Source organism: Gouania willdenowi, chromosome 17, assembly GCF_900634775.1.
Source record: "Gouania willdenowi chromosome 17, fGouWil2.1, whole genome shotgun sequence".
NCBI lineage: Eukaryota > Metazoa > Chordata > Actinopteri > Blenniiformes > Gobiesocidae > Gouania > Gouania willdenowi.
The window spans coordinates 25,636,494-25,663,510 of record NC_041060.1 but is presented as its reverse complement, the minus strand read 5'-3'; the positions used below and the strand labels follow the sequence as shown (position 1 = coordinate 25,663,510).

The following is a 27,017-nucleotide window of genomic DNA, read 5'->3' as shown; positions in this document are numbered from 1 at the left end:
GCTGATGCACTTAACCTATGAAAGTTGATTTCTTGACTACAGGTATCTACCTATAAAAGCAAGGATGGTCTGTGTGTGTGCATGTGAGTGTGTGTGTGGAACAAATATCTCCCCAACGCGGTGCAAGTTCGACCTGAAACTTGGTCAACGGTTTCCAAATACCCCAAGTATGTGTATCTGTTATTTTGGAGTAATTTGGTCATTTCAAAAATGTTTATTTTAATTTTATTTCACTTCTGGACGGCCCCGAAATGAAACCTATTCAACTTTTGACCTCAGGGTGTGAGGGGGCGCTAGCGCACCATCTATATCTATTTCACTGCACAGCTCACTTCCGGTGCGTGCATGAGCTCCCGTGGACTTCTCTTTTCTCTTTTGAGGGAAAACACTTTTTTTACTGTTCTTTATTTGGTGATGACATTTCGAAACGTTTATTTTCATGTTAGTTTGACCGTTCGCTATTTAGACCAGACAGACCTCACCCGGAAGTTATTGACGGAAATGGGTGCTGTGTTGAAAGCTGCACATTTCTCAGCAGCGCGTGTGTGAGAGAGAACCAACGGAGGAGATTTGTGTCCATGGTAGAGACACACACACACACACACACACACACACACACACACACACACACACACACACACACACCAATCAGGTGCGCTTCATTATTGATCACCGTCTACATGTGTAATGGGCCACCATTTAGTCCGGTACAGTCTGTGTCACGACACCCGTCAATTGGATGGTAGTGACTGTAGTGTTGAGTCAGATCAGTAAACTGTGCTACATAGTGAAGCCCGCCTGATGATTACTGCAGCTTCACTCACGACACACCTGCCACTACGCCTAACTACTGAAAATAGATAGGTTTAGTGAAAGTTAGGCAGGCACACACACACTATATGACAACAAAAAATATGAAAATGGCTCAAAATACACAAAACTAAACATTTATACAAAAAATACACAAAATTACTCCTGAATCACACTATAATAGCAACAAAAACAATAATTATACAAAAATACACATGACTCCAAAAAAAACATACATTACAAAAAAATTTAAATAAAAAAACAGCAAACATTTATGCACAAAAAGACAACAGAAAGATATACAAATACACATGACTCCAAAAAACATACGTTACAGAAAAATACACCATACAAAAAAATATAAAAGTGATGAAGTTATGCACATGTCCCATAGAATTAAACCAACAAAATTGCACCCACATTTTGCACCCGCAAATATACCCCTTATGCTCCCACATGAATACATACTTCCGACGGGCACTGTACTAGTCTAACTAAAAAGCAAGGGAGGTCTGTGTTTGTGTGCGTGCGTGTGGAGCAAATATCTCCCCAACGCGGTTCGAGTTCGACCTGAAACTTGGTCAACGGGTTCCAAATACCCCAAGTGTGTGTATCTGTTATTTTGGAGTAATTTGGTCATTTCGAAATGTTTATTTTAATTTTATTTCACTTCTGGACGGCCCCGAAATGAAACCTATTCAACTTTTGACCTCAGAATGTGAGGGGGCGCTAGCGCACCATCTATATCTATTTCACTGCACAGCAAGAGTCACGTGTGCAGCCAGAGCCAATCGCTGCGCTCACAGCCAAGCAGACACGGACTGTAAACAAGAGTGAGAGAGAAGAAGACAGTTTTATACCGGAGAGGGGAGAGCAGCCGTGCTTGCACTGATAAACTAGCAAAGCTGATAAACTAGCAAAGCTCTTAAGTCTCACTTATTGGGCCTGATGTTAGTCACTGATGTTCGTGTGTGTGAGCCACGGCAGACTCCACTTCCTCCTGTGCCATGCTATCGTTAGCTTCTCAAACACGGGAGCTCTCTGAATAGATCATTTGAAACCGCCAGCCACTGGTGAGTCTTCTGCAGACACGTTTCCCATTGTTTAAACCATATAACTGTTGCTCAATAACTATGGGTTCAATATCATGCCACAGACAATTTGTGCGTGCAAAAAGATTTTGCATGTGAAATGATGTTTTGTAGTTGCATTCAAACGAGTCGTGCTTGTAAAAAAAATCTGAACCCGCAGAAACATTTTGTGGCTGTGCAAAAAACCTTTGTCTGCAGAAATATTATTTGCAAACATGTAGATCAGTTTTGTAGTTGTGTTTTTTTTCTGTGTGTGTGCAAATTAAATTTGTATCCGAAAAAACTTTCGCAATACAAAATATCTGTACGAGTGAGACATCTTGGGCTCGTGTGCAACACTGCACCTACGAGCTCGCAAAAAAAAAAACTACAACCACAAAACATTTTTACGGATTGAAGGCCAGTCAATTTCGTGCCACTAACGGCCAATCAGGACGCTGCATACTGGCGAGCCAAACAGCCAATGACAGAGGACTACTTCTTTTGAGGGAAGAAGAACGAAGAAGCAGCTCGCTTTTCTCGCTGCTAGCACTGAGAAACAATGGCCGAAGACCAAGTAAGTGAAGGCTGAGTTGCATTATAGAAAATAAATAATGTGATGTAGACTACAGAGTGCAAGCCTAGGTGTTTAAGATTGTCCTTTTCCACGTCTTTCACCTTACATTAAGGATATGGTCCCATTTACGAGGTTACATATTAATTTTAGCTTTCTGTGCTTCGGTTGCTAGTTAGGGTCCCGCTGTTTTGTCGATTCTACTTGAGCCCTGCCCTGACTCCATTCAACCCTGATCCGTGTTTATTCAGTTCTGAATCAACTCTGTCCTCCACACTGCTGTCTTGTCAGTAATATACAATAATGTAAAGGATTGAGGTACTGCCAGGCAACATTTAACAGGTTTAGCAAAGCGGCAAGAGTTCCTTTGATACCCGCCGAGAGTCAGGTTTTCACGTGACTGACTAACACAGGTTGGCAGGTACCCTTCGAACTATCCGGCATGTGGCGGTCAGAAAATGCTATTAAGGCCCCTACACACTGTACGCACTGTTACTTCATCCTCTGAATAAAGTGAATACAAATATGTTAATGTTGTGTTAATATTTACATCAATCATTATCTGTGTTTGTCACACGTGATCTTCACATGTACAGTATTGTAATAAAGTAGTATTGTAATAAATTGATTAATTAATTGTATTATAGTAGGCTAGTTGCTGTTACAGTAGCCCTACATGTTCATATTCAATTCATATTAATGCTTATTTATAAATAAGACATTTTGACCGTTCTTTGCACTACATATCCTTTATTTTAAAAAACAATTATCAAAATTCACAATGTTGCTGGTACCTTTTTGATTTGTCATTTTTTGTCAATAATACGCTATCCAATTCATTACTACGCTATTGTAACTTTTCGGCGGGAAATTTGAAAACGTAAAAAAGTAGAAAAAGCTTCACAAATAACACACCTGGCATACTTAAACGCGCGTTTGCGCCGGGGTCGGCGCAAGGAAAAAGAACACTTGCGCGGAGCAAGTAATGAAAGTGAACGGTAGTTGAGCGCAGATTCGAACGTTTGCGCGTACAGTGTGTAGGGGCCTATGCTGTAACCGCAATTCACCACAACACAATTAACACTAGAACGGCCAAGGCGGTCATTTTGACCGTTTTAAAATTAGCATTTTAAATAACTTTGTCAAATAAAATCGATGCTTGCTGTTCCTCTAACCTTTTCCTAAAATGGTGTGAATTTGCATTAAAAATTGATTTTAATATCGAGTATGTTAATAACAGAGGAAATTATCATTTCGGCCACAGGCGCATAGGATTTTGCGCTGTTGTATTTGTAGTTACCCAACGTTCTGGATCAGATAATGTTGAAGTATTCTGTAAAGGATTGTATGTATATATATTTACATAGATATGTGTGTATGTGTATATATACAGTGTATATATATGTATATATATATGTATATGTGTGTGTGTGTGTATATATATATATATATATATATATATATATATATATATGTGGAATCTAGAATTGTTGCTTTTACTTTAATTTTGGAAAACATTATTTGATTATAATTGATATTATTTAGCTGTATACTACCTATAAAAGGAAATGAGGTTTAAATGTAGCGGTCTGCTGGAGGCTGTTTTAGTAAAATCGTGACCGTTCTAGTGTTAAATGCAACTCTGTCAAAGATGGCATGTTTTGACACATCAGAAAGGCACCCATTATTCTTATTTTGGTTCACATGTGTCGACTTAGTTGCAAATTAAATGTATTATAGGGAAGTAGAGAAAAGTGAACCTGTTCTTGCCTTTCTGCTTTTGTTCCGCTCTTCTCACAATTACATGTTTTTTTCCCACGAGAGGTAGGAAAGAAAAAAGACTCCTTATGAAGTCTTCATTACATTTGTGAGATATTGAGATTAATGGTAACATCTCTTACAGGAACAGAACTCCAAGCTGGAGACAGCTGTTAGGAATTTTATCCAGGTCCTGTCTAACCCGCAAGTAATAGGAGCCCAAATGCAGGCAGGTAGACAGGGAGGAACACAAAGGTATATGCATTTTTTTTTTTTAAACGGGAATGTTTGTGATTGTGTCCATAATTCATTATATTCTTGCCACCTGCATTCACATAGACCTAGAAGTACGGTAAGCTACTTCTGAATTGTGACGGCTAACTTGGATGTTAGCATTCCAACTTTGAGACAACACTTGCCTTTGTACATTTTGAAATACTTAATTGTAAACAAGAACTTTATGCTCCAGCAACCAGCCATCCACCCAACACCGTACAGTACCACGGGCAGGCTCAAGTGTCCATCAAGAATTGCAAAGGTAAGGAGTGTGAATGAACATTTTCACCCCACTAATGTTGCTCTAGACCGGGGGGGGGCTGGCTCATCCTGCAAGATTTCCATGTTTCCCTGCGCAAACACACCTGATTCAAATTAATTAGTAATTATGCAGAACTTCATTGGCTGTTGGATCCATTTGATTTGAGTCAGGTGTTTTTTTTTTTGTTTTTTTACTCAGAAGCATTACTGCATTTTCTCTCATTGAATAGGTTGATTAATTCAACTGATTGATTGTGATAAACTTGGATGTTGATACCCCCTTTCAAAGACATTTTTCCCATTTGTCGATTTTCTAAAACTCCACTAAACACTTTATTCTCCAGCAACCAACACCAAACACCGCAGGCAGGCTCAAGTGTTAATCGTGAAATGCACAGGTAAGGAGTGTGACTGAACATTTGCACACCACTAATGTTGCTCTAGACTCTCCACACTGTTGATGGCGTTTTTTACTTAATGTTTGATAGGCATTTTGTTTTAATTTGATACAAATTGGTTGATTCATTTAACTGATTATGACTAAATGTATTTGAGTAAACCTTTAACTTGTAGAGTGCTCTGAATAGTAGCTATCGTAGTAAAGTGCAGTAATGAGCAAGGTGCCGGGTAGGGTAGGCTTGGCCAACAGCATGAAGTTATAGGAATTTGTTTTTCCAAAATAGTAACATTTATCCCATTTTTAAATGTGTTGATTTTTGGTACAGATCATTTCCAGCATTTTTCCAGGGGAAGAGTGCAAAGAGAGGAAAGAGACCCTTTCCAAGTGCCAGAGCAGTAAATTCCTACGGCAAACCGCTAGACTTCAATTTCTGTTTGCTGCCCGAGAGCACAACACAATCACCCCAGGATGAAATTGAATTATTGCAAGCTGGTCTCGGCAGGCGCTCTCTTACTATTTCTGAGAATGCAGATCATGAAGAGGTAAAATTATATACATTTTGGGGTAAATCTTTACGATTTGAAACAGCATGGTACATAATGATTGGACCTTTCACCAAATGTTTTGTGATGACTTTTGATAGCCATCAAAAGCGATAAACTACTCCGTGTTGATTATTATGTATTGTAAGGATTGCGTTGAAAGTAAAATGGGATGAATTTGACAACCAAATTTGCCACATCCTTATAATTTTTTGCTTTCAACAACCTTTTTACTTATAAATACCGTGTCATGTCATATCTTAATGTAGATAAACAGAGTCATCACAGAGGCATATCCCAAAATGATGAACTTAACCGGAGGTTGGCTCCTTTATAAGGCGGCAGGTATGATTTCCTAATCATAATAAAAGTGAAATGCATAATGTGTCTTTTTTACAAGGACAACAAACCCACCTGTCACATCATGTTAGCTACTTGAAAGAAGGGTCAGTGACACACCTCTTACTTTCAGTTAATATTCTTTTTGTGGTAGCATTACATCAATTTAGGATAGTGTTGATACATGCTCAGTAAACTGCATCAAATATAACTATTTTTGTAATCAACAAAGTATAATTTCTTGTATTGAAGTCAGATCCAAGATTAAAGTTTTGGGCATATAATCCTTCTATCTTTATAAAGACGTAGTTATTTCTTTTTAAACATAGGTGGCAGTGGGCGGAGGAAACTTACACTGGTGCCACAAGGTTCACAAGGCTACACTGCAAAGATGCTTAAAACCAACACTTCAAATGGAAAGCACATGCTGTACATAATACCCCTGCAGGAGAAGCTTGATGTTACCCCACTTCCTCATGATGCTCAGGAATTCAGCACAATGCCCAAATCATGCTGCATGAAATGCGGCACTACAATGCCCCTTCAGCTGCTAGTTGGACACATTGATGCATGCGTTGATGTAAGTTTTTCATTTACCACCAGTTAATGTCAAGAAAGATTATGCTTACAGTTTAAGAAAAAGCTGTCACTATAAACCCTTGAATAGTCATTGAAGTATGCATTGTTAAATATTTTTTGTTGCCAGGAACCACTGTTGGGAGACAGTGAAGATTTGCTTGAAATAGATGTTGCTACCGAGGATGATGTTAAGGTTTGTGGTTTTTAACGTTGAAAACTTTGTGTGTACATACCTTATGTGCAATGTGTTCAGTCATATTAATCCTCATGCGCAACACTCCAAAGAGTTGAGACAGATCCAAAAATTACTCACACATACACAAACCCGGCTCTGTGGAATGCTGCAAGATGTTCAATTTATTTGAATGGTCGACTCCCAACACTCTGCTTGTTCATTTTGCTTAATGACCGTTGAAAAAAAAAATGACCTCAGTCAATAGCGATGGGTGTTACAAAAGTGTCAGTTATAAAGAAATTACTAAAACATAATACTTCAAGATGCTTTTTAACTCAGATTTTTGGTAAGCAGACTGTAATAAGCGTGATAATCTAGTGTCCATTTGTCAATACCAGAACTTTAGCCCTTTCAGGACGAATCAAGACCCCTCCGCTTTCCCGAAATTAAAATACTAGAGAGCCCTACTTTACGTAGGGCTACTTAGGCTACGTATCCCTCCCCTTGATTTGGGGATTGCTTCAAATGTAAACGCAAAATGACAAAAATTCAAAAGTCTTTGTCATTGTGTGTTATACATTTGATGCAATCCACACAAAATGACAACAATAACATCTGTTGGGGGCTGCACCTCCGCTTTTGACATAAGAATGTCATGGCTGAACTACTGTTGTCAGTTATATACATGTTTGAAATGAATATGGTCTCTTTATGTCTTGCAACAGATCAGGGCCATTCAATGATTACTTTAAAGATATTTCTTACATATGTTTCCTTGAAAGTACACTATGTTTATATGCAAAATACTCAATGCTAAATATGCATTTTAAGGTCCAAAGAGAGGTGGATGCCTTTTGGAGACTAGCACATAATCAGATTTGCACTGATGATGAACACGTTTTGATCGGCTACTCCCTGAAACATCGGTCTCCCTCTGTTTTGTTCTTGACTGCATATTCAGCACTATTATACTAGATAAAATCCTTGAATTACTATTCTGTAGATGACCAATTCTTTTTAATTTCCATGTTCCTGCTACCTTGTCCCATTTCTGTACTACTTTTGCTGGAAATTATTTGTCTAACATATGACAAGTTTTGTTTATTTTGCAGGGCACCTGTCCAATTTGTGGTGTTGAGTTTCCTGTTTTTGTTTTACCCCATCATGCCAGTTCATGCGGTGAAAGGTAATGAAACAAGGCAAAAGTTTGATAAAGGGTTTCACATATTTGCGCTTTCTTAATTTCATGTTTATCTTCTGCTTCAAGGGCACCCCCTGATCGGGCAGGTACAAGTGGCTTGTCTCCATCTACCTCTTCGTGGGCACCTCCTGATCGGGCAGGTCCAAGTGGCTTGTCTCCATCTACCTCTACCTCTTCGTGGGCACCTCCTGATCGGGCAGGTAAATAAAGTACAATGCCTAATCTTTCAACCCATCACATCATCAGATGATGACAGCACCTGTGTTTCAACACCCAACAGCCTAGCTTTGGACAGAGATTGTTGTACTAAATTATGTCAGAATTATTTTCTCGACAGATTTCACATTCTGATGCCTAGTATTTGAATGCTTTAAATATGTAATATTAACGTCTCAGAAGTATTTTCAGTTACATATGCCTTTACTTAAAAATATGCACCTTACTTTCAGAGTTGAAGTAATTTGTAAAATGCCCTGACCCCAGAACCTGTTTCTCTGAACCGTTTACTAGCTTGGAAAAATGTCCTTTGTCCGAAAGGAGCAACAGCCCTCTACAGGAGACAACTGTTAAGGGAGAAGGAAACGGAGCCTCCAATTCGAGCCAGCATAGAAATAAGAGGGGACCAAATATCCCAAAGTAGAGAGATTCTCATGTTTTACAAAACCCCTGATGTTGACTGGGCATGTCCCCTACATTGTACTCTACAAGGTAATTCCCAACGCCTTAAGTGACGCACCATTACAAGATGCTATTTTCAAGTTGGTCCAACAGGTCTTTGTATGACAGACATAGAAAGGGTATAGCATGGAAATTGCTACATCACTTTTTCATGTCAATGCTCCATTAGATGGAACCTGTAAAAGCCAGAGTGAATGATGGCTGAACTCTAATGCATCAACAGAATTAACAGTTACCATGCTCACCATTGTCAGTAGTCCTAAAAAACTGCACTGCAACTGAACCAGTTGACTCCTTTTTTTATGCCACAAGTTTCTTTTGATTTGCAAACCTGAATATTGTTTACATGGATAATTTCCGCCAAGCTGACAAATGGGATAACCGCCTTGATTTGTCTCAAAGTACAAAACTGTTTGACTCTTGAGCAGACCCTTGAGGCAACTTTATTTTTCACAATGTGTTCCTGTTTTTTTTTTTCTTATGTGTAAAGTGGATCATTTAATACTATGGTGCATGAATACTTTGTGTTGTCTTTTTTTCATGCACAGGTGACCCAGCTGTTGGAGTCGGAGTGAATCGCCATTATCTTAGTTTGGCTATGTCAAAACTCCAAAATGGCTTCAATGTGAACACTGGTATGTCATTTGTTTACATATCCTTCATGGTTGTTGAGGATGACATTTTGTGTGAAAGATTACGCCTTGAGTATGTGAAATGAGTGTCTGGATATTAACCGTTCCTACAAGAAATATACTCTAGGGTTTTTTTTTATTAAATGTCCTTTACCAATTTATAATGCACATCCAGATTGGGAAACTTTTCCTTTTCAGTACCAATAGACTATATTAGAAAGTAGAAAATGCATAAAGTTTTTTAACAGTGCAATGTCTATATATCAATAAGTTAATGAAATGCGTCGATAAATAAAGACGGAAAAATAAGATATCCCACACGATCATCAAAAATGTGAAACACTGACAGATCAAATTCAGGCAATCACAAAAATCAACCTATCGCCTTAGGAGTATCTCCAGGATAAAAGATCTGATGTCTCAGCAGGACCTGGAAAAACTAATCCATGCATTCATTTTTACTCTGCCTCATTATTGTAACAACGTCTTTAAAGGTCTACCTAAAAAAATCAATCAGGAAACTGCAGCTCATCCAGAACTCTGCTGCTTCAGTTCTCACTAAGACCAAAAAAGTTGACCACATCAGTCCAGCTCTGAAGTCTTTCCACTAGCTGCCTGTCCATCAGAGGATAGACTTTAAAGTTCTGCTGCTGGTCTATAAAGCTCTAAATGGTTCAGGACCAAAATACATCAGTGACCTCCTGACCCAGTATGAACCAACCAGACCCCTCAGGTCATCTGGATCCGCTCTTTTATCAGTTCCCAGAGTCAGAACCAGACATGGAGAAGCTGCGTTCAGCTTCTATGCTCCACATGTCTGGAACAAACTCCCAGAAAGCCTCAGATCAGCTGAAACACTCAGTTTATTTAAATCCAGGTTAAAGACCCACCTGTTCTCAGCTGCACCTGCATAGGTTTTATTCAATAGTTCAAATCTGCACGGCTTCTTTTTAAAATTGAATCTTTATTTTTTTCTTTAATATTTGTTAAATTTTTGTTTTTTTTAAATTTGAAATCATGCATTTTATCTTTGTTTTCCTGCTCTTTTTTGTAATGCTTTTAATATTTTATGTAAAGCAATTTGAATTGTCTCGTACATGAATTGTGCGGAACAATAAAACTTGCCTTGCCTTTTTAAAATTGTATTTTTTTTGTTTTCTCCAATTCCATAGATCTGACCAACATCACAATGCTGTTCGAGGGAGAGCCGAACCATCTTCTGCCTGCCACTTCAGAGACTCTAATTGAGTCAGATCTTTTTGTTGTAACAGGCAGAATGATGGGCCATGCTTTTCTACATGGGGGCCCTCCATTTTATGGCCTTAGTGAGGCTATAGTTCACATGCTCATCCATGCTGGAGACATTGACACAGCAACTGTTACCATTGCTGATGTAGCTGATTATGACATAAGAGATACAATTAAAATGGTAAGAGAAAATGTTGATGTATTTACATTAGTTTTAACTAGCGTAATAACTGAATTTGAAGTTTACAGTAGCACCTATTCAATGAACCTGACCGCCAACCATCAGTGTTGTTTTTTATTCAGTAAGTTTAGATGCTTTATTGTGAAGCATTAAGTTGGCACACCTATGAAGATTTGATGTAAGAATATGGTTAAAATGGACTTTTGTTGTTTTATTTGTAATTAAGGTTGATGGAGAAGTCGATCTAACAGAGGATCAAACATCAGACATAAATAGCCTTGCTATGTCTTGGGACCTACCTCCAGTTTGCAAAGTCAATCGGCGCTGGCTGTACCAAAAGCTCCTGAAACATGCGGTGAGATAAACATACTTATACAGATAATTGTGTTGTTCTACAATCCTGCCCAAAAGCCATGTCGCATGTACCCATCTTATTTATAACAGCCCATAACTTGTTGAAAAATCTGTGTATAATTTGAAATTGGATATCAGTTTTCATAAAAAAATATGCTATATGGTTCATCAGAGTTGTAGAGCTTGATGAAGTCATTGGTCTTCCTCTCTTCTTCCTCCATTCATCCCTGGTTGTGCTCAATGAGATTGTAATGGCCAAGACTGAAAAAGTTAGATATTCTTCACCTTAAGGAACATAAAAAAAGAAGTTGATGTGTGGCAAGGAGCTCCATCCTGTTGAAAAATCTAAGCCCTCATGTTGCCCCAAATATAGTGGGAGGCCAGAATATCTTAACTGTCTTCGATGCCTTCCACTTTGCAGATTGCCCGGACACCTACATACTGGACATAACCCTAATCTTTGCATCTCCATGTTATTTTTTTCTGGGTGAAGTAAGGATCCAAACTGGTTATTGCAGGTTGTCTACAATACTGGCAGCACCTCGGATGCAGTTCAATTGATGATTTGTCTGAAAAAAATAACTTTCTCCCATTTTCTGCAGTCCAGCCATTCAGCAAGCCTGGGAATTGATGAATGCAACACAGTTTCGGCACGGTTTTTTGTTTAGTGTTGCTTTCTGAGCAGCAATATGACTAAAGACACCATGGCAAGCAAGAATTAGACTGGCTGTTCTTGTTGAAACAGGCCTTGCCGGTGTCCATTTTAAAAAAAGGGACTTGCCTTGGCCTGTCAAACCAACAAGCTGTCCTCTTGAGCAGTAGTCTTGCTACCAGGCCTGGGTTCATCATAAACATCACCAGTGTTCCTTCTACTTGCTGCTTAGATACACAATAACATATCTTAAACCAACAGGACACCTGGACTTCTTGATGATTAACTTTAAAGCTCTTGATGATTAATACTTCAGTTTCTGTCTTTTTAATAATAATGCATCAGTTTTATATAGCGCTTTTCTATATGCCCAAAGACGCTTTACATTACTGAATGCACTATTCATTCTCATGTTCGTACTTGGTGATGGTAAGCTAGCTAGTACTAGCATAGCCACAGCTGCCCCTCTGACCACCACCATCATTCATACATCATTCATACTCATTCATGCACCAGCGATGTTTTTACTGGTAGGCAAGGAGGGTGAAGTGTCTTGCCCAGGGACACAACAACAGATTGCCAGGAGCGGGGATCGAACCGCCTATCCTCCGATCAATGGCTCTTCCAACTGAGCTAAATGTCGCCCCAAGGTTAAGGTTAACATGCTCAGTTTAGGCAAAAACTACTTGGAATGGGGCCCATGAGATATTAGATATTTTCAGTATCGTGTAGTTTGTCCAAGACTGTATAGCTATGTCTTGAGAAACAATTGTGAACTGTGAAAAATTGTGCAAACGGCCATCAAACCTACTTGATTTTTTTGGTGTTTTTCTAGGTCATTGTGCGCCGTTTTCGGCAAATAAAACAAATACGCAAAGGCCTGAAGCAAACGAAGGTCCTGACTTTGCTTCAGGAAAGGCCGGAGACATCGACCATTGTCTTCCCTCGGTCAGAGGAGGCAATTCCAGATCCTCAGGTAGACACTGTCATCAGGGTTAAATGTTAATTAATGCATGTGGCTAAATGCAGGACACCAGCACATTTATTTCTTTCTCCAAAGAGCTTTTTGATTTTTGCCATATTTACATAGGTGTTCGATTTTAAAATTGCACCCGCCCTATAACTTGTGATTCTTAGGCAATCTTGAGTCTCGTTGTCTGGCCGGGGGAAGACAGTGATGACGAGGCAGGAGGAACCAGGACGGAACTGACCTGTGGGTTCCTTAGGAGGTTCATTGAGACGGGTAATATGACATGCTCAAACAGAACCATGACATTTGTACCTTCAGTGATTTTAAAATGATCCAATTATTTTGTGACACTTATTTGCATAGTAGCATACCACCGATACATGTGACCACTCGTGAAATGGTTTATTGTAATCCTTGACCCTGAAAACATGAAATAAAGATTTTTTTCTTTTTATATGAAGTATTGAATGATATGATGGGTTAAATGGTGGCTCTAATTTGCATAAAAACATATGTGGGACATTATGTAAACTTTTTAACATGGTCTATAATTTTCTGCATAATTTTTCCAAGCTAGTAGCACTGATTAGAAAAGTATATTTCTGGGGAGTAAAGAACAACCCCTTCTTCCTACTAAACTATATTGTAAAGGGCCACTTTTTGCCTATACCAACCTTTTTTCTTTGCTTCTCTGCAAATACAGGCTCCCCATCTGATTTAAAACAATTGATGAGGTTCTGGCTGGGCTGGGAAATCCCAGCTGGGAAAATGGCGGTCCGGGTGGTGGACAGGAAGCACCTGCTATCATCTACGTGCTTCGCCTCTCTGAGTGTCCCAGGACATTTTGAGAAATATGAGGAGTTTGCCGACTATGTGAGGAGGGTCATTGGGACCACAGACACTGGCTTTGGCCTAATCTGAGATTAGTAAGGAAGAGAATGGGATCTCGGTTTTTTCTTTTTTTTTTTTGGCCATTTGTTACCTTGGTCATGAGCTGCATTACTAACAGTGAAAAGATTTATGAAGGCCTAGCAATAATTAAAGAGACCGGCATTGTCAAGTTCTGCAGGCAGTTGTTCAGAGTCATTTCATGCAAGACTTTCAAATAAAGACTTAACAGACTCAACTTGAGTATCAATGAAGGGTCTTGATTGATATAACAAATACAAACTTGCGCCATGTCACCTTCAGGAAAAAGCTCTCTAAAGCCTAGGACTCTCATGGGAAGAGGGCAAATAAACAAACCATTTATAAGTACACAGTCTCAGGTGCTCCATAACCTGCAGTCCACCACTGCATAAATTTCTTTAGGGGTTCTGAATGTACTAATTATACCTAGTAACTGCAAGTATTAAGTAAACATTCAGAGACAGAAGTATGTGTATCACTCAATCACATGTATTTTTCTCAGTCGTACATTGCATTTGTAAGTTCGCCACCAGCAAACATTCATGAATCCGAGGGCTTGCACATATCTTTGGTGGTAGAGCCAAACTCCTATGTAGCCGAAAGGTCATGCAGGGCCACAAAATACTGAACAGGACACTTTCTTGTTCAAGTAAACATCCAACAAAATCAATCTTCTCGGCTAATAATCAGATGGGCACGCTGTTTATACTAAATGTAGCCAAATTATATTTTTTTTCAAGAATATTGAATTATAGTATTTATCAAAAATGCTGTGTGGTACAGGTTCAAAACTGGCACCCAAGGGGTTAGTTTTTTATGGTGATTAATTAAATCCTGATTTAAAAAAAGATAACCCTTTCATGATTTTTTTTTCTTTTACATGGTAAAAAAACAAAACTTATTGCAGTTTAACCCATAAATACCCAGACCCATTTCTATCACGAGGAAAATTAATGAGAGCGTAACAGGTTAAATAGAACACATTTCTTAAAAAAAAATCATTACTACACTAGATGGCAAAGATCTCACTTCGGACATGAAATAGTTAAATTATGTTATACTTTTTTTTTTTTTAATCAATCATCCTGATAATGTATTTCTTTGTTTTATTTCTATATCCTCAGATGAATATCCTTCAACGTTCAAACCATCTTATTAATGAAAAAAAAAAACTTTATAGGTTTATCATAGGCATTTTCTCGGATCAACAAGAAAAGTACCATCCGAACAGTGAAAAGAAAAGTCTAATAAGCCCTGTCTAGACTTAGCTGGGTAATTCCTTAAATGTATATTTATTTAGTCTACACCTCCCTATCGTCCACGCTAACCCAGCGTTTTAAGGTCGTTTACATGCACAGGTCGGTATGGGATTACACAATCATGCGACCTTAATCGAGTCGTAAACGCTCGTGTTGATGTGGATAACATTAGGCCTTTAACTCCCTGTATAAGCTTATTGTGTTAGTCTGGACATAGCCATAGAGTAGGTTTAGCTGTTTATCTCAATGATTTTGGAAGGCAATTATATCTATCAACACTCTCCCTGCCCGTGTCTTCACACCACTGATCACTATTGATCCTTTTCTACTCTTAACAGGGTATCAAAGCTCACCAGGATCATAACATTTTTAATTCCACATCTAATTAGTTCAACAATTTATTTAAAATTGGTAACCAATTTGTTGCTGAATAATGTAGAAATAAAGGGATGAGAACTTGAACTACTGGTGGACTGCCTGTTTATCAGAGGGGTTTGTGGCTGTGCCTAGGCAAAATGGTATGATTTAAAACAGACGCACGTCACATTTCTCATAGACGGTGCTGGTTGCATTGATTTTGCAATAACCATGTTTGGCACATTTCACAGGCCAGTGTGCAACCAGGTCCAGACTAACAATATCAGGTATGGATGTGCGGATCGATACTAAAACATATATCTCAAATTTTGGAAACTTTTTATGTTAGAATATCAATATTTTAATGATTTCGGAAAAGTATGTAGTTTTCATGAGCTGGATTTGAGTAGACGGAAGCTATAATATCAGGATCTAAATTATACCCAGTTGGTAGGAACTACTTTTTCTTCCGCCTCCCGTAGTATATCTCATTAAATATTCAGTAAAACAGCCGATGTGGGGTTTTAAAAAAGGTAAAGAAACAGCTGGAAACTATTTGATAGATTAGATAGATGATATTAACTAAATTATATAAATGATGACAAACATGCAGTTATTGTAGTATTTATATATTTATTGACGTATTTTACTGGTAATTTCAGTTTGAGTCCAAAAGTATTATATTTAAATTCCTTTCTACTTAGTGTCACCTGCTTTGAAAGTGATTCTCTAAACACATGAAGTCTTTGTAAATAGTATCGGATTGGTATCAGCAATACCAGCTTGAATTTTACTTGGTATCGGATCGAAAATTGATATTTAATATTGATATAATTTATATTGGTTAAATTAAGCTATAATATACAATATATAACTAAACATACATAAACACACATTTGTGACATAAGTCACCATGTTTTTTTTAAAACCAATTTTAGACTGACTGCCCAATGTGACATATGTGTCACACCAATTTTTACTTGATGATTTTATACAAAGTTCTTCAAGAAATTAATTGTGAAGGAGAAAAAATGATCTTCCAGACTTTATTCTACACCTTAGGTATTTTCCAGCAGGGTCACAACATACTGAAGAACATTGCAATAGATGTCTGCACCAAATGTTTCAGAGAAAGCATTTGGATGAAACCTCTCAGTCAGATCTTGAAGCTGTTCCCTGCTCAGTGGAGACAAGTACTCGGGTACCTGCAGTCCACCCTCGCATGGAATGTCTGTGTCGGGGAAATTGAAGTCCTGAAAGGGCAACAATACAGAAACAAGGTTGTATTCACCCAAAGGCAAATTAAAGCACGCCTATTTTTCATGCAGATTTCATGTAGGCAGTCAATGTGAATCACACAACATTACACTGACTCAAAGACCATATAAAATGGCTAATTAATAGAAAGTAAGGCAAATATTTTACAAAAACAGAGGAAGTCTTTCAATTAACAAAATACAGGTGAAAGAAAGCACAACTGAACAGCTGAGTGATGACACTGTGTACTTAAAGACAAATAAGTTTTGAATGACACTCGTCAGTATGCGTATGTAATGTGTATTTTGCTCCCGATATGAAATTTATTATGCGTTGAGTTTAAAGTAAAGAAAAATATCCGTGACAAGTAATGCAAGGCATTTAATGCTTAAAACCAGCACGCCAGTTCTTGGGTGAGCTTAAGAACTGCAATTTAGACAGCCGCTGTACCCATGGGAACAGAGTACAGCCCGGGTATGTAGAATGAAAAAATGTCATCAAGTAACTGGGGGAATTCAGGGAGTATCATAAAACAATGCTACACATGTAAAGGTAGGAGTCTTATGTAAATTGAGGTATACTGCCACTGAATAAAAATTCTTTACCTCAGGATTGTCTGGCTGGCTAAAATGGGCCTGCCTCATTCCCATTTCCCATAGCTGATCAGGAGTGCGATTGCCTTCAGTCCGAAGCGAATGACTGTTCCAACCATTTTGGAAAGTATCCAGATCATTCTGGATTCGGGGAAGAAAGACAAACTGGGCACAGAAAACATGTATCAAGTCAGCCGGATTAAGAAAGCCGTCCTCCTCCAAGCGATGGAGAACACCATAATAGATACTGCTGACAGCATTCCAGACATCTCGCCACAGTCTTTCGATTCTGAAAACCAAAGAAAATTCACATTAAAAAATCTTGGCTGACCTAAATTTTGTCAGTGGTATAAGTAACTGAAATGGACAAGATTCCATAATATCTTGTAAAATTTCAGGGCCATTCAATATTTGTTAATGTTAGGGGTCAAATTGACCTTTTTAATTTTAAAAATCTAATAAATATTAACACTTTTTTGGTATGAAATTTCTTCTGCTCACCTTATTTACTGTAATCAACATATAATAAAAGTGTACATTTAAAAAAACTATATATAAATCGTCATTCAACCATGATCTGTGAAAGTTTAAGAATGCCACTCCAATAAATATTGATTGAAATGGTTGGTAATGCAGTAAATGATGAGATTCACTATGATTATTGTATTGTCTTTGTCTCTGGCACTTTTAGATAACTGTACAGACCCTGGGTCAAATTGACCCTAGAACATTATTGCTGTTCCTGAGAAACAAACATAATAGGAGGGTTAAAGATATGTCTTACGTGGGCCTGCTACTCCATAAGGTATGTTCCAACAATGGTAATGTGTACAACCTATTTCACTTTGATTACATTTGCTGAGAGAAGTTGACAAAAAAGTAGCCGATTTTTCACATCCACTAATCTCAGGTTTTAATAAAATCAACAACTTTTTACACTAACCTATTGACTAGATCCCCTTGTCCAGCCAAAGCCTAAGAGTGAGCCAGTCTGGAAATTGATGCTTGCCTTCCTAGCTTAGGAGGTTCAATAATATTTAGTAACGGTTCTTACCTTTGGTTGTGTACACTTTTTCCAGAGATAAAGCTACCCCTGTCACAGCCACGAACTGCAAACATGTGCCTAGCAATGTGCACATTCTCCACGCCCATGTCTCCCCTAACCCTTGGTGTGAAGAGATGAAAATTAATATATACTGTAGCCTGTTTTGAATAGAAGCAGTAGTTAAAATTATGACATAACAACACACTTTTCCCAGTATATTTCATGGATAACTTCACTGATGGGTAAATACCTAAACTCTAGTGACCTAAAGATCACTGGGCTATACAAATAAGACAGTATGAGAGTGATGGGATAGGGCCAAGAGCATAGATCACACCTTTATTTTGCCCTCAATGTATTGACCAGAATGGACAACCTGTCATGTTACCTGGATGGATAACCATATCGGCCAACTGCTTCAAGAAAAAATTCGAGCGCCGTTGTTGCCTTGTTGTTGTTGGCGACTCGTAGGTAAAGGACCTATAAAAACATTGGAGTGAATGAAAAGTAAGAAAACTAGAAGCATTGAAATAACATTTCATAAACACCACAATGGTCTCGTAAGAGGATTTCAAATCTCTTCTATATGTAGAACAATTCCACTATACTGTAAGTGTGTAAAAAGACAAGAAAGCATATAATAAGTATACTCTCGCAAGACAACAAATCATGTTTCAAATAAACTTACAAACGCCATATGTTAAAACAACAATTCATTCCATAAATGTTCTTTGTGGAAACCAATCCACAGTAATGTAATAAAAAGGTAAATGCCATGGTGCAGTATCACCACTATAGTTGCATTTTCCCTGAACTTATTCACTCTGTCATACGTTTTGTAATTTTTAAGTTAGGTTTTCACTGTTCTTTTCGCTGAACTTTTGATTTGGCAACTTACTCTTCTTGAATAGCCATCGACACCCCCAAAGACTACAATTCCGTATCTATGGAATGAAAAAAGATTATTATGTAAAAACCACTGCATTTTTAGGTGTGTGTGTGTGTGTGTATGTTTGGTCTAACCTGATCAATTTGTGATTTGTATCGATGTGTAGGAGAGCAAGCGGAGATGGGACACTGTAGCTCCTTCTCACAACACACCCAAGCCTTGACATCCTTGAAAGGATTCCTAGGCTATCAACTCTGTGCATTGCGTCCCAGACCCTGGTCCATTGCAGCCTGTAGCCTAATGCTCTCAGATGCCCCTTTACCATCCTGTGACCTAATAGGACATGAGGGGAACAAGAGTGTTATTAGATACTTCTCAGAAGACTGAAGTTTATTGACACATTAGATAAAGTTAGTCTTTCAAATCAAACTAAACAAGGAGAAAAGATATAAAAAAATTCAAATAAAAACTACATCGTACATTCAAAACAAGGGGACATTGTCTTTACAAAGCACAACTCGAATTCACTCAAAGTGAGGTCTGTGTGGCTTTCACGGTAATAATAAAGATGTGATGTACTTTTGTTGACCAACTAACCCAAATTTGGAGAGGTCTGTTTGATCTCGATGATTAAACGGTCAAGGTCATCATCAGACATGTTGCTGTATCTGTCCCTTACAGACAGTCCCCATTCCTGCATCCTGCGGAACAATGTCCTCACTGAAATGCCTGTCAATTTGGAGATACATGTAATGGAGAGGTCCATTTCCAGGAGATCCTCTATGTGCCCTCGAGCAACGACAATCGGATGTCCCCTTTGGCTTGTGTCTCTCTCCACCACAACAGTTGTCCCTCTGTTGTCAATTTCTTCTTGTAGCAGTGTGAGAAGCCCATGTAGACCTCCAAGTACCTACATAAATACAAAAACCTTTCTGTAACTGCAGTCAATAGGCTGCCATCTTCCATAACGGCTCTTGATGCAATTTCCCTGCTGGGATTTTGCCATGTTGTCTGGCATATATATGTTGAAGTTGGTTTACTTGTGGTGTGGGTGGGTGAAGGCTTTCCGGTGTGTGTGTGTGTGTGTTTGTGGGGGGGGGGGGGGGGGCTGGAGGTAATATGTTATATGTATATATATAATTCCATGCTGTTTTTATATGTCAACGAGGCCTATGTGCAAAGAAAACACAAATTTCCTGTAAGGACATGTTGCTATATCTGTCCCTTACAGACAGTCCCCATTCCTGCATCCATCTAGTCTTTAATCCATCCCAAGAAAGAAAGTAAAACTAAACTTTTTCACAGTATAACTATCATTTCACAGTGAATTGGACCCACTTTATAGTATAAGTTTGAGAGAATCACAGTTTTACTATGATCTTGGAACTATGAACACCTGTTCATGATAGGTCACATCAACATCATAGTTAAACTGCAAGGTTTATCAAACCATTATGGACTCTAACAATTTGGCAGTGAATTGGAATATTTCACTACAGACTTCACTTTGCATTTTTTCCTGGGATTCACATTACCCAAACAACCTGTTTAAAAACAGCAAATATCATTTTTAAGATACCTCTTCTGGGAATTGCAAGTGATTAGATAAGGATGCAATCAGCGCCATATCACTCCTGCAGATAAACTCGATGTAATCGATGTCAATGGGCTGGCGAAGCAAGGCCTGTTCCAACCTGAACCGAAGCCGGTTCAGAACATCATTTCCCACAATCACCTGACAAAATAGAAAAAACATTCACTACATCATAAAGATGGGTACATTACATTTATGCACACAACATAACACTCAAGACCAACACCAGGGATTTTAACAAAATGCAGTGGTTAAAATCTAAACAGCAGTGCACACATAGCTTTATCTGGTGGCTTACTTGAACTGTGGCCTTTCCTTTGCTATTTATGTCATTTTAAAATCAGGAAAAACAGTAGCTCTCATGTAATACAATGTAATTGCTCATTGCATGTTATTCTCTTTTATTATTGTTGTTGTCTTTTATACTATACCCTAAAACCTCCTGTAGACAAGTGTTGCAAATACATAATAATAATAATTATACAAGAATGATTTTTTTTTAAAAAAGAATATCCTATGGAATAATAATACGGTATGGACGTACAGTGTGAGCTCTCAGGTTCTATCCGACCAGCGGGTCGTAGGCTATAGTGCGAGTACATGAGTCGTGAGCTGTGAACTTTTAACCCCTGCGAATTACTCGTACAGTGTGAGCAGGAGCTGAATACCTGCAACTGAAAAATCGCACAGTGTATGCCCAGCTGGTGGTGCGTTCCAGTGGTCCTTGGAACTCGGTTTTTCCGACGAAGAAATTACGTTTTGAAGTCGGGCTGAACAACTTATTGCTCACCCACTGCAAAATATATTTTAATGTATCTCAGCCTGTCTTTACCATTAACCATCAATTAACTTCTTATAAATGTAGAGTTGAGTAAATGAGTACAAAGATTGATATAACATTACAAGGAAGAACAGGAATGCCCTCGCACATGATTTTGAGTGATGGCCTCACACAGGGAGTAACAAGTTAAACTCCATTCATACAGAAACTGCTACCGTTTTACCGACATAATCTCTTTTAAATCACCAGCATTTGCATTATTCGTCCGTTGAGACTAATGATTGCAATTGCGCTATAAAAATTCTAAATATTGTTTTAAAAGAGCGGGACCCTAACTAGCAACCGAAGCACAGAAAGCTAAAATTAATATGTAACCTCGTAAATGGGACCATATCCTTAATGTAAGGTGAAAGACGTGGAAAAGGACAATCTTAAACACCTAGGCTTGCACTCTGTAGTCTACATCACATTATTTATTTTCTATAATGCAACTCAGCCTTCACTTACTTGGTCTTCGGCCATTGTTTCTCAGTGCTAGCAGCGAGAAAAGCGAGCTGCTTCTTCGTTCTTCTTCCCTCAAAAGAAGTAGTCCTCTGTCATTGGCTGTTTGGCTCGCCAGTATGCAGCGTCCTGATTGGCCGTTAGTGGCACGAAATTGACTGGCCTTCAATCCGTAAAAATGTTTTGTGGTTGTAGTTTTTTTTTTTGCGAGCTCGTAGGTGCAGTGTTGCACACGAGCCCAAGATGTCTCACTCGTACAGATATTTTGTATTGCGAAAGTTTTTTCGGATACAAATTTAATTTGCACACACACAGAAAAAAAACACAACTACAAAACTGATCTACATGTTTGCAAATAATATTTCTGCAGACAAAGGTTTTTTGCACAGCCACAAAATGTTTCTGCGGGTTCAGATTTTTTTTACAAGCACGACTCGTTTGAATGCAACTACAAAACATCATTTCACATGCAAAATCTTTTTGCACGCACAAATTGTCTGTGGCATGATATTGAACCCATAAATAACGCGCTGTTTCACTAGAGTCGATATTGACCTCAACCTGTTCAATACTCCATCTGGAAAACTGCGGATTCTGTGTCATGCTGTGCATGGAAGCTAAGCTCTGACCACTCGGTTCAAAGGTAAAAAATAATTTTTGTTTTTTAAAAAAAGACAGCCTAATAGTAGATAATACTATTCATTTACTTAGTCACTCATGTAGTTTGGATCTTTACGTTTTGTTTTGCGCAGTTTTAACTCAAAATACACAAAACTAAATATTTATACAAAAAATACACAAAATGACAACAGAAAGATACACAAATACACATATTGACTCCAAAAAACATACATTACAGAAAAATACACCAAACAAAAAAATATAAGTGAGTTAAAAAACAACAACAACAAACACATTTATCATGTTCATGTCCCATAGAATTAAACCGGGGAAATCGCACACGCTGTTTTATTTTGCACCCGCAAATTAACCCCTTTATAACACTACAGAGTACAGAGTATGTTCACCTTTTTGTACATCCAACCTTCAAACACATACTCATTTGGCCATAATTAACTCTACTTAAGCTCCCACATGAATGCATAATTCCGACGGGCACTGTATCTATTTCACAGCTCTCTTCCGGTGCGTGCCAGCTGAGTTTGGCCCTGATCTCGCTCCTGTGGACTTCTCTTTTAAGGAAAAATATTTTTTTACTGTTCCTTATTTGGTGGTGATGTCGTTTCAAAACGCTAGTTTGACCGTACGCTATTTAGACCGGACGGACCTCACCCGGAAGTGATTGACGGCAATGGCTGCTGTGTTGAAAGCTACAAATTTCTCTGCAATAATACATATATTACAGAAAAATACACCAAACGACAACAAAAATATGAAAATGACTCAAAATACACTAAACTAAATACTTATACAAAAATTACACTAAAATGACAACAGAAATGCACAAAACTACACCAAAAAAACAAACTAAAATACACAAAATTACTCCAGAATCACACTACAATGGCAACAAAAAACAATAATTATACAAAAAATTCACAAAAAGACAACAGAAAGATTAAAAAAATACACATAATGATGACTTAAAAAACATACATTACCGAAAAATACAACAAAAATATGACAATGGCCCCAAATACACAAAACTAAATATGTATACTAAAAATAAATACAACTAAATCTTTATACTAAAAATACATAAAACTAAATATTTACACAAAAAATACACAAAATGACTCCTGAATCACACTACAATGGCAACAAAACAATAATTATACAAAAAATGCACAAAAACACAACAGAAAGATACAAAAACACACGACTCCAAAAAACATACATTACAAAAAAATTTAAAATAAAAAACCAGCAAACATTTATGCACAAAAAAAACAACAGAAAGATACACAAATACACATGACTCCAAAAAACATACGTTACAGAAAAATACACAAAACAAAAAAATATAAAAGTCGTGATGAAGTCATGCACATATCCCATAGAATTAAACCAGGAAAATTGAACCCGCAGATATACCCCTTATGCTCTCCACATGAATGCATACTTCCGACGGGCACTGTACTAGTCTATATAACTTGCTTTTTACTTCATGTTCAGTCTAGAAGATGCATTACAAAAAGTTCAACAGGATAATCTGCATGTTTTTGCTGAGTTTTTCCAAGTTTTTTTAAGTTGAAGATTGAGACATCTATTACTATTATTACTCTCTTCTTATATTAGTACCATGCTGAATTTAGAAATAAATATAGGTAATACAAAACAGTCATTTAAAAGCTACCAGTATTGTGACATGAGGCAATAGGACCTTCTGCCTGAGTCGGTTGTGTCTGAACACAGTATAAAGATAAGACGGTTGTAAAAATGTCCATTCGGTCAGGTTGAATAAACATCAGTGTGAGTAATTATTGGGGTTGTCAAATTGTTTACGCAGTTCCCAGTAGAGTAAAGTTATGAGTGTTAGATGCAGAAGTGTTTGAAATGACACACTGGAATAACAAATTTGGATTGTAAGTCCTCAAAGTTTCTTATTTGCACACTAAGTAATGTAATAGTGCTTTGTAGAGACCATGGTGTTCACAGAGCCCTAAATGGGGAAGGAGTCTCACTCTGATTCCTGGCAGCTTGTAAAGCAGTGGAGGCTAAATTAGGCCTGGTTTCACTGACTCTCAATCCTTCAAGTTACTGCAGAACCTCAACGCAGAGCTAGACAAGCCGCTTGGCGCTCATTGAGGGCCACCAATGCATTTTCACTATTTACCTTGAAATAGTTATTGTCACAAATTAAGGGATAGCAATTAATAAACAAGTGTCAGAGTAAAAGCTTTCATTTTTATTATTTTTTAACCAGTTAACTCACCTAATTTTATCCAAAAGGAGGAAGTCAGCTTGTTTGTGGTGCCAAATGTAAAAATAACAATTTTTGTGCTCATATATTCTCAATATTTATCTTACTTTCTTTACATTTAGCCAGTTTTCCTCACATTTAAGATAAAAATTCATTGAAAAGAACAGGTTATTTGTAATCATCAACAAGTTGTTAATGTTTAAAAATATAAAGGTTACATTTAAATCTAAATGTTAAATTAAAAAAAACAAATGGTAAACTTAAACTGATTCAGGTTTTACTGCATTATTTATCATAAATGCCTTGCTCTCCCTCCTCGTTCACCCTGTTTTATATTTAAAATTCCAAGTATGTTGTGTCCTAGCAACATTTTCTTTGAATCGTGAACCACAACACAGTGTGGTTTGTGGCCTCCTACAAAACCCATTCAAACATTTAGACAGGACCAATGCTGCAACAAAGTGTACACATTCGTTCTAGTTGCAAGTATGATGCATGCGCTGTTGAATATAATGTTCGTCCTACTCTTTCAATGGTGTGGTTTAACTGATGAAATGCTTGTTGCACACTTCCCACGCGTTTCCCCTTTTTTTCTGCAGTTCTGTCCTGTGTGATTGAGCGTGTCTTACTGTCTGTGCTTGTAGTCGGAGACAGGTGCTGAGTGCTGCTGACTGTGGCAGCGTGTGTGGGCCCCAAGGGTCTGCCTCTACATTCCAGCGATAACTTGATAGACAGTCACCGGGGCAGGAAGAGGAGGGGTGCAAAGGCCTGTATCACACTCACAGATGAAGAACTGATGGGGTAAGTCCTGTGGAGGCTGTGGAGTGTGGACTACCCACTTCCTGGTTTCCAAACATGTTTTACTGCTCATCTCTGAGCCTAATAACTGCTCATGTCAAACACTTCCTCTTTTGACCCACACAGCATGACTGCACATATAAGCTATACACACAAAGCTTCTTCAACAAATGGATGGGAAAGGGAACTTTAGAAAAGAGGATGCAGAAAAAGGCGGGGATTCCGGCATTGCAGCCATATTTGGAATGAATACATAATGCAAACCAGAGGTACAAATGAGACAAGCAGGGGTTGTCATGGAGACTTGATGTTGCACAGTGAAGGTTTGCTCTAAGCCTGACCACATTTGCGGTATATGTCATTGCTGAGCAGTAGGTGCTATTATGAGTGTGTGAAAGAGCAAAAAAACGACATAGGGAAATGAAGGTTTTAAGTTCATCCCACAGTGCATTGCAACAGGGTGGCCTTTGTTGAAGTGGCTTTGTCAGTTCCTGTGGTATTTCAGCGATACACAGTGACCCAGGTAAGCTTTCTGACTGAGTAGTAGGTAGTATTTTATAACTTCATGAACAAGTAATATTTGTTATTGTTTGATTTCAAGTTACGTTTTGTTTTTAAGACTTTCCTGTCAAATGCAGCTAAAACGGGTTATAGCATTCTAAATCTTTTTTGGACTTGGTCACAATGAGTCCTCGTACCATGTGTGTAGCTTCTTGAGTTAAAAAAGTTGCAGAGTGTACAAAACAAATGCCTTTTTCTCCCAATGTGCATTTTCACTGTAACTTTACACCAAGCTTCGACCTAAATTATGCGTACAAACATATGTAGACAGTATAGTGTCAGATGAGGACATGATAGTGTGCCGTTTCCTCTTTCAGTAAGTCAAACCTGTCTTCTTGATTTGCACCTGCTTGAACAAAAGTTACAAGAAAACCACAAATGGTGCAGCAGGAAGCTAGGGAACTGTTACTGCAAATGTACACAAGAAATCAGTCTTTTACTCTGTCAATTCTATTGTAGAGAAATGGCCTGAGATTGCTTCTGTTTGGTTTTCTTTAAAACTCTGTTGTTGTTGTTGTTGTTGTTGTTGTGATCATCTGTAATGTGAGCGTAATGTGTATTTAGAGCTTTCATGATAGATGAGCCGTCATAGTTTGGCCCGCACTAAAAGCTATGGGACATTTCCTCAGAAGAGTGAGAGATCGCGTCAGCCAGCCAGTGTCCCTTACAGAGGGCTGAGAAATAGCAGAGTGCTGTGGTGGTGGGGAGTTAAGAGGGAGGAAAATAAAATGTGGAAGGCTTAGATGAGATTATTAAACAAAGAGAGGTAAAGAAGTTTAAGACCTGTTTAAAAAAAATAAAAATTTGCTTTTTGAAATTGTTTTATTTTCACTACGCTTCTCAAGAAAATTACTATTTTTGGTGGCTTCAATTTTAATCCCTATTCTTG

The 27,017-nt window shown here is 38.0% G+C and overlaps 2 protein-coding genes across 3 annotated transcripts; one reads left to right on the top strand and one right to left on the bottom strand.

The window, feature by feature from the left end:
• Nucleotides 1-1,947: 1,947 nt before the first annotated feature.
• LOC114478851 (uncharacterized) lies at nt 1,948-13,636 on the top strand. 2 transcript variants are annotated; one of them, XM_028472141.1, is made up of 17 exons: nt 1,948-2,457; nt 4,358-4,467; nt 4,682-4,750; nt 5,094-5,147; nt 5,475-5,691; nt 5,961-6,036; nt 6,360-6,610; nt 6,737-6,802; nt 7,897-7,970; nt 8,052-8,185; nt 8,523-8,693; nt 9,212-9,298; nt 10,468-10,724; nt 10,951-11,079; nt 12,566-12,706; nt 12,868-12,973; nt 13,404-13,636. In XM_028472141.1, the coding sequence occupies exons 1-17, from the start codon at nt 2,443-2,445 to the stop codon at nt 13,619-13,621; spliced, it is 2,175 nt and encodes a 724-aa protein (XP_028327942.1). In that variant the 5' UTR covers nt 1,948-2,442; the 3' UTR covers nt 13,622-13,636. The 2 variants fall into 2 exon arrangements, with proteins under 2 accessions (XP_028327942.1, XP_028327943.1); XM_028472142.1 differs by lacking the exon at nt 1,948-2,457 and having other exon boundaries at nt 3,960-4,467; nt 8,496-8,693.
• A 2,339-nt stretch (nt 13,637-15,975) lies between these two features.
• LOC114478853 (uncharacterized) lies at nt 15,976-21,708 on the bottom strand. The gene is made up of 8 exons (XM_028472146.1): nt 20,589-21,708; nt 19,607-19,919; nt 19,144-19,342; nt 19,019-19,064; nt 18,509-18,600; nt 18,130-18,240; nt 17,088-17,364; nt 15,976-16,478 (listed from the first exon to the last, which is right to left on the bottom strand). Exons 1-8 carry the CDS (start codon nt 20,763-20,765, stop codon nt 16,284-16,286), a joined length of 1,410 nt encoding a protein of 469 aa, XP_028327947.1. The 5' UTR covers nt 20,766-21,708; the 3' UTR covers nt 15,976-16,283.
• Between the last annotated feature and the right edge of the window lie 5,309 nt (nt 21,709-27,017).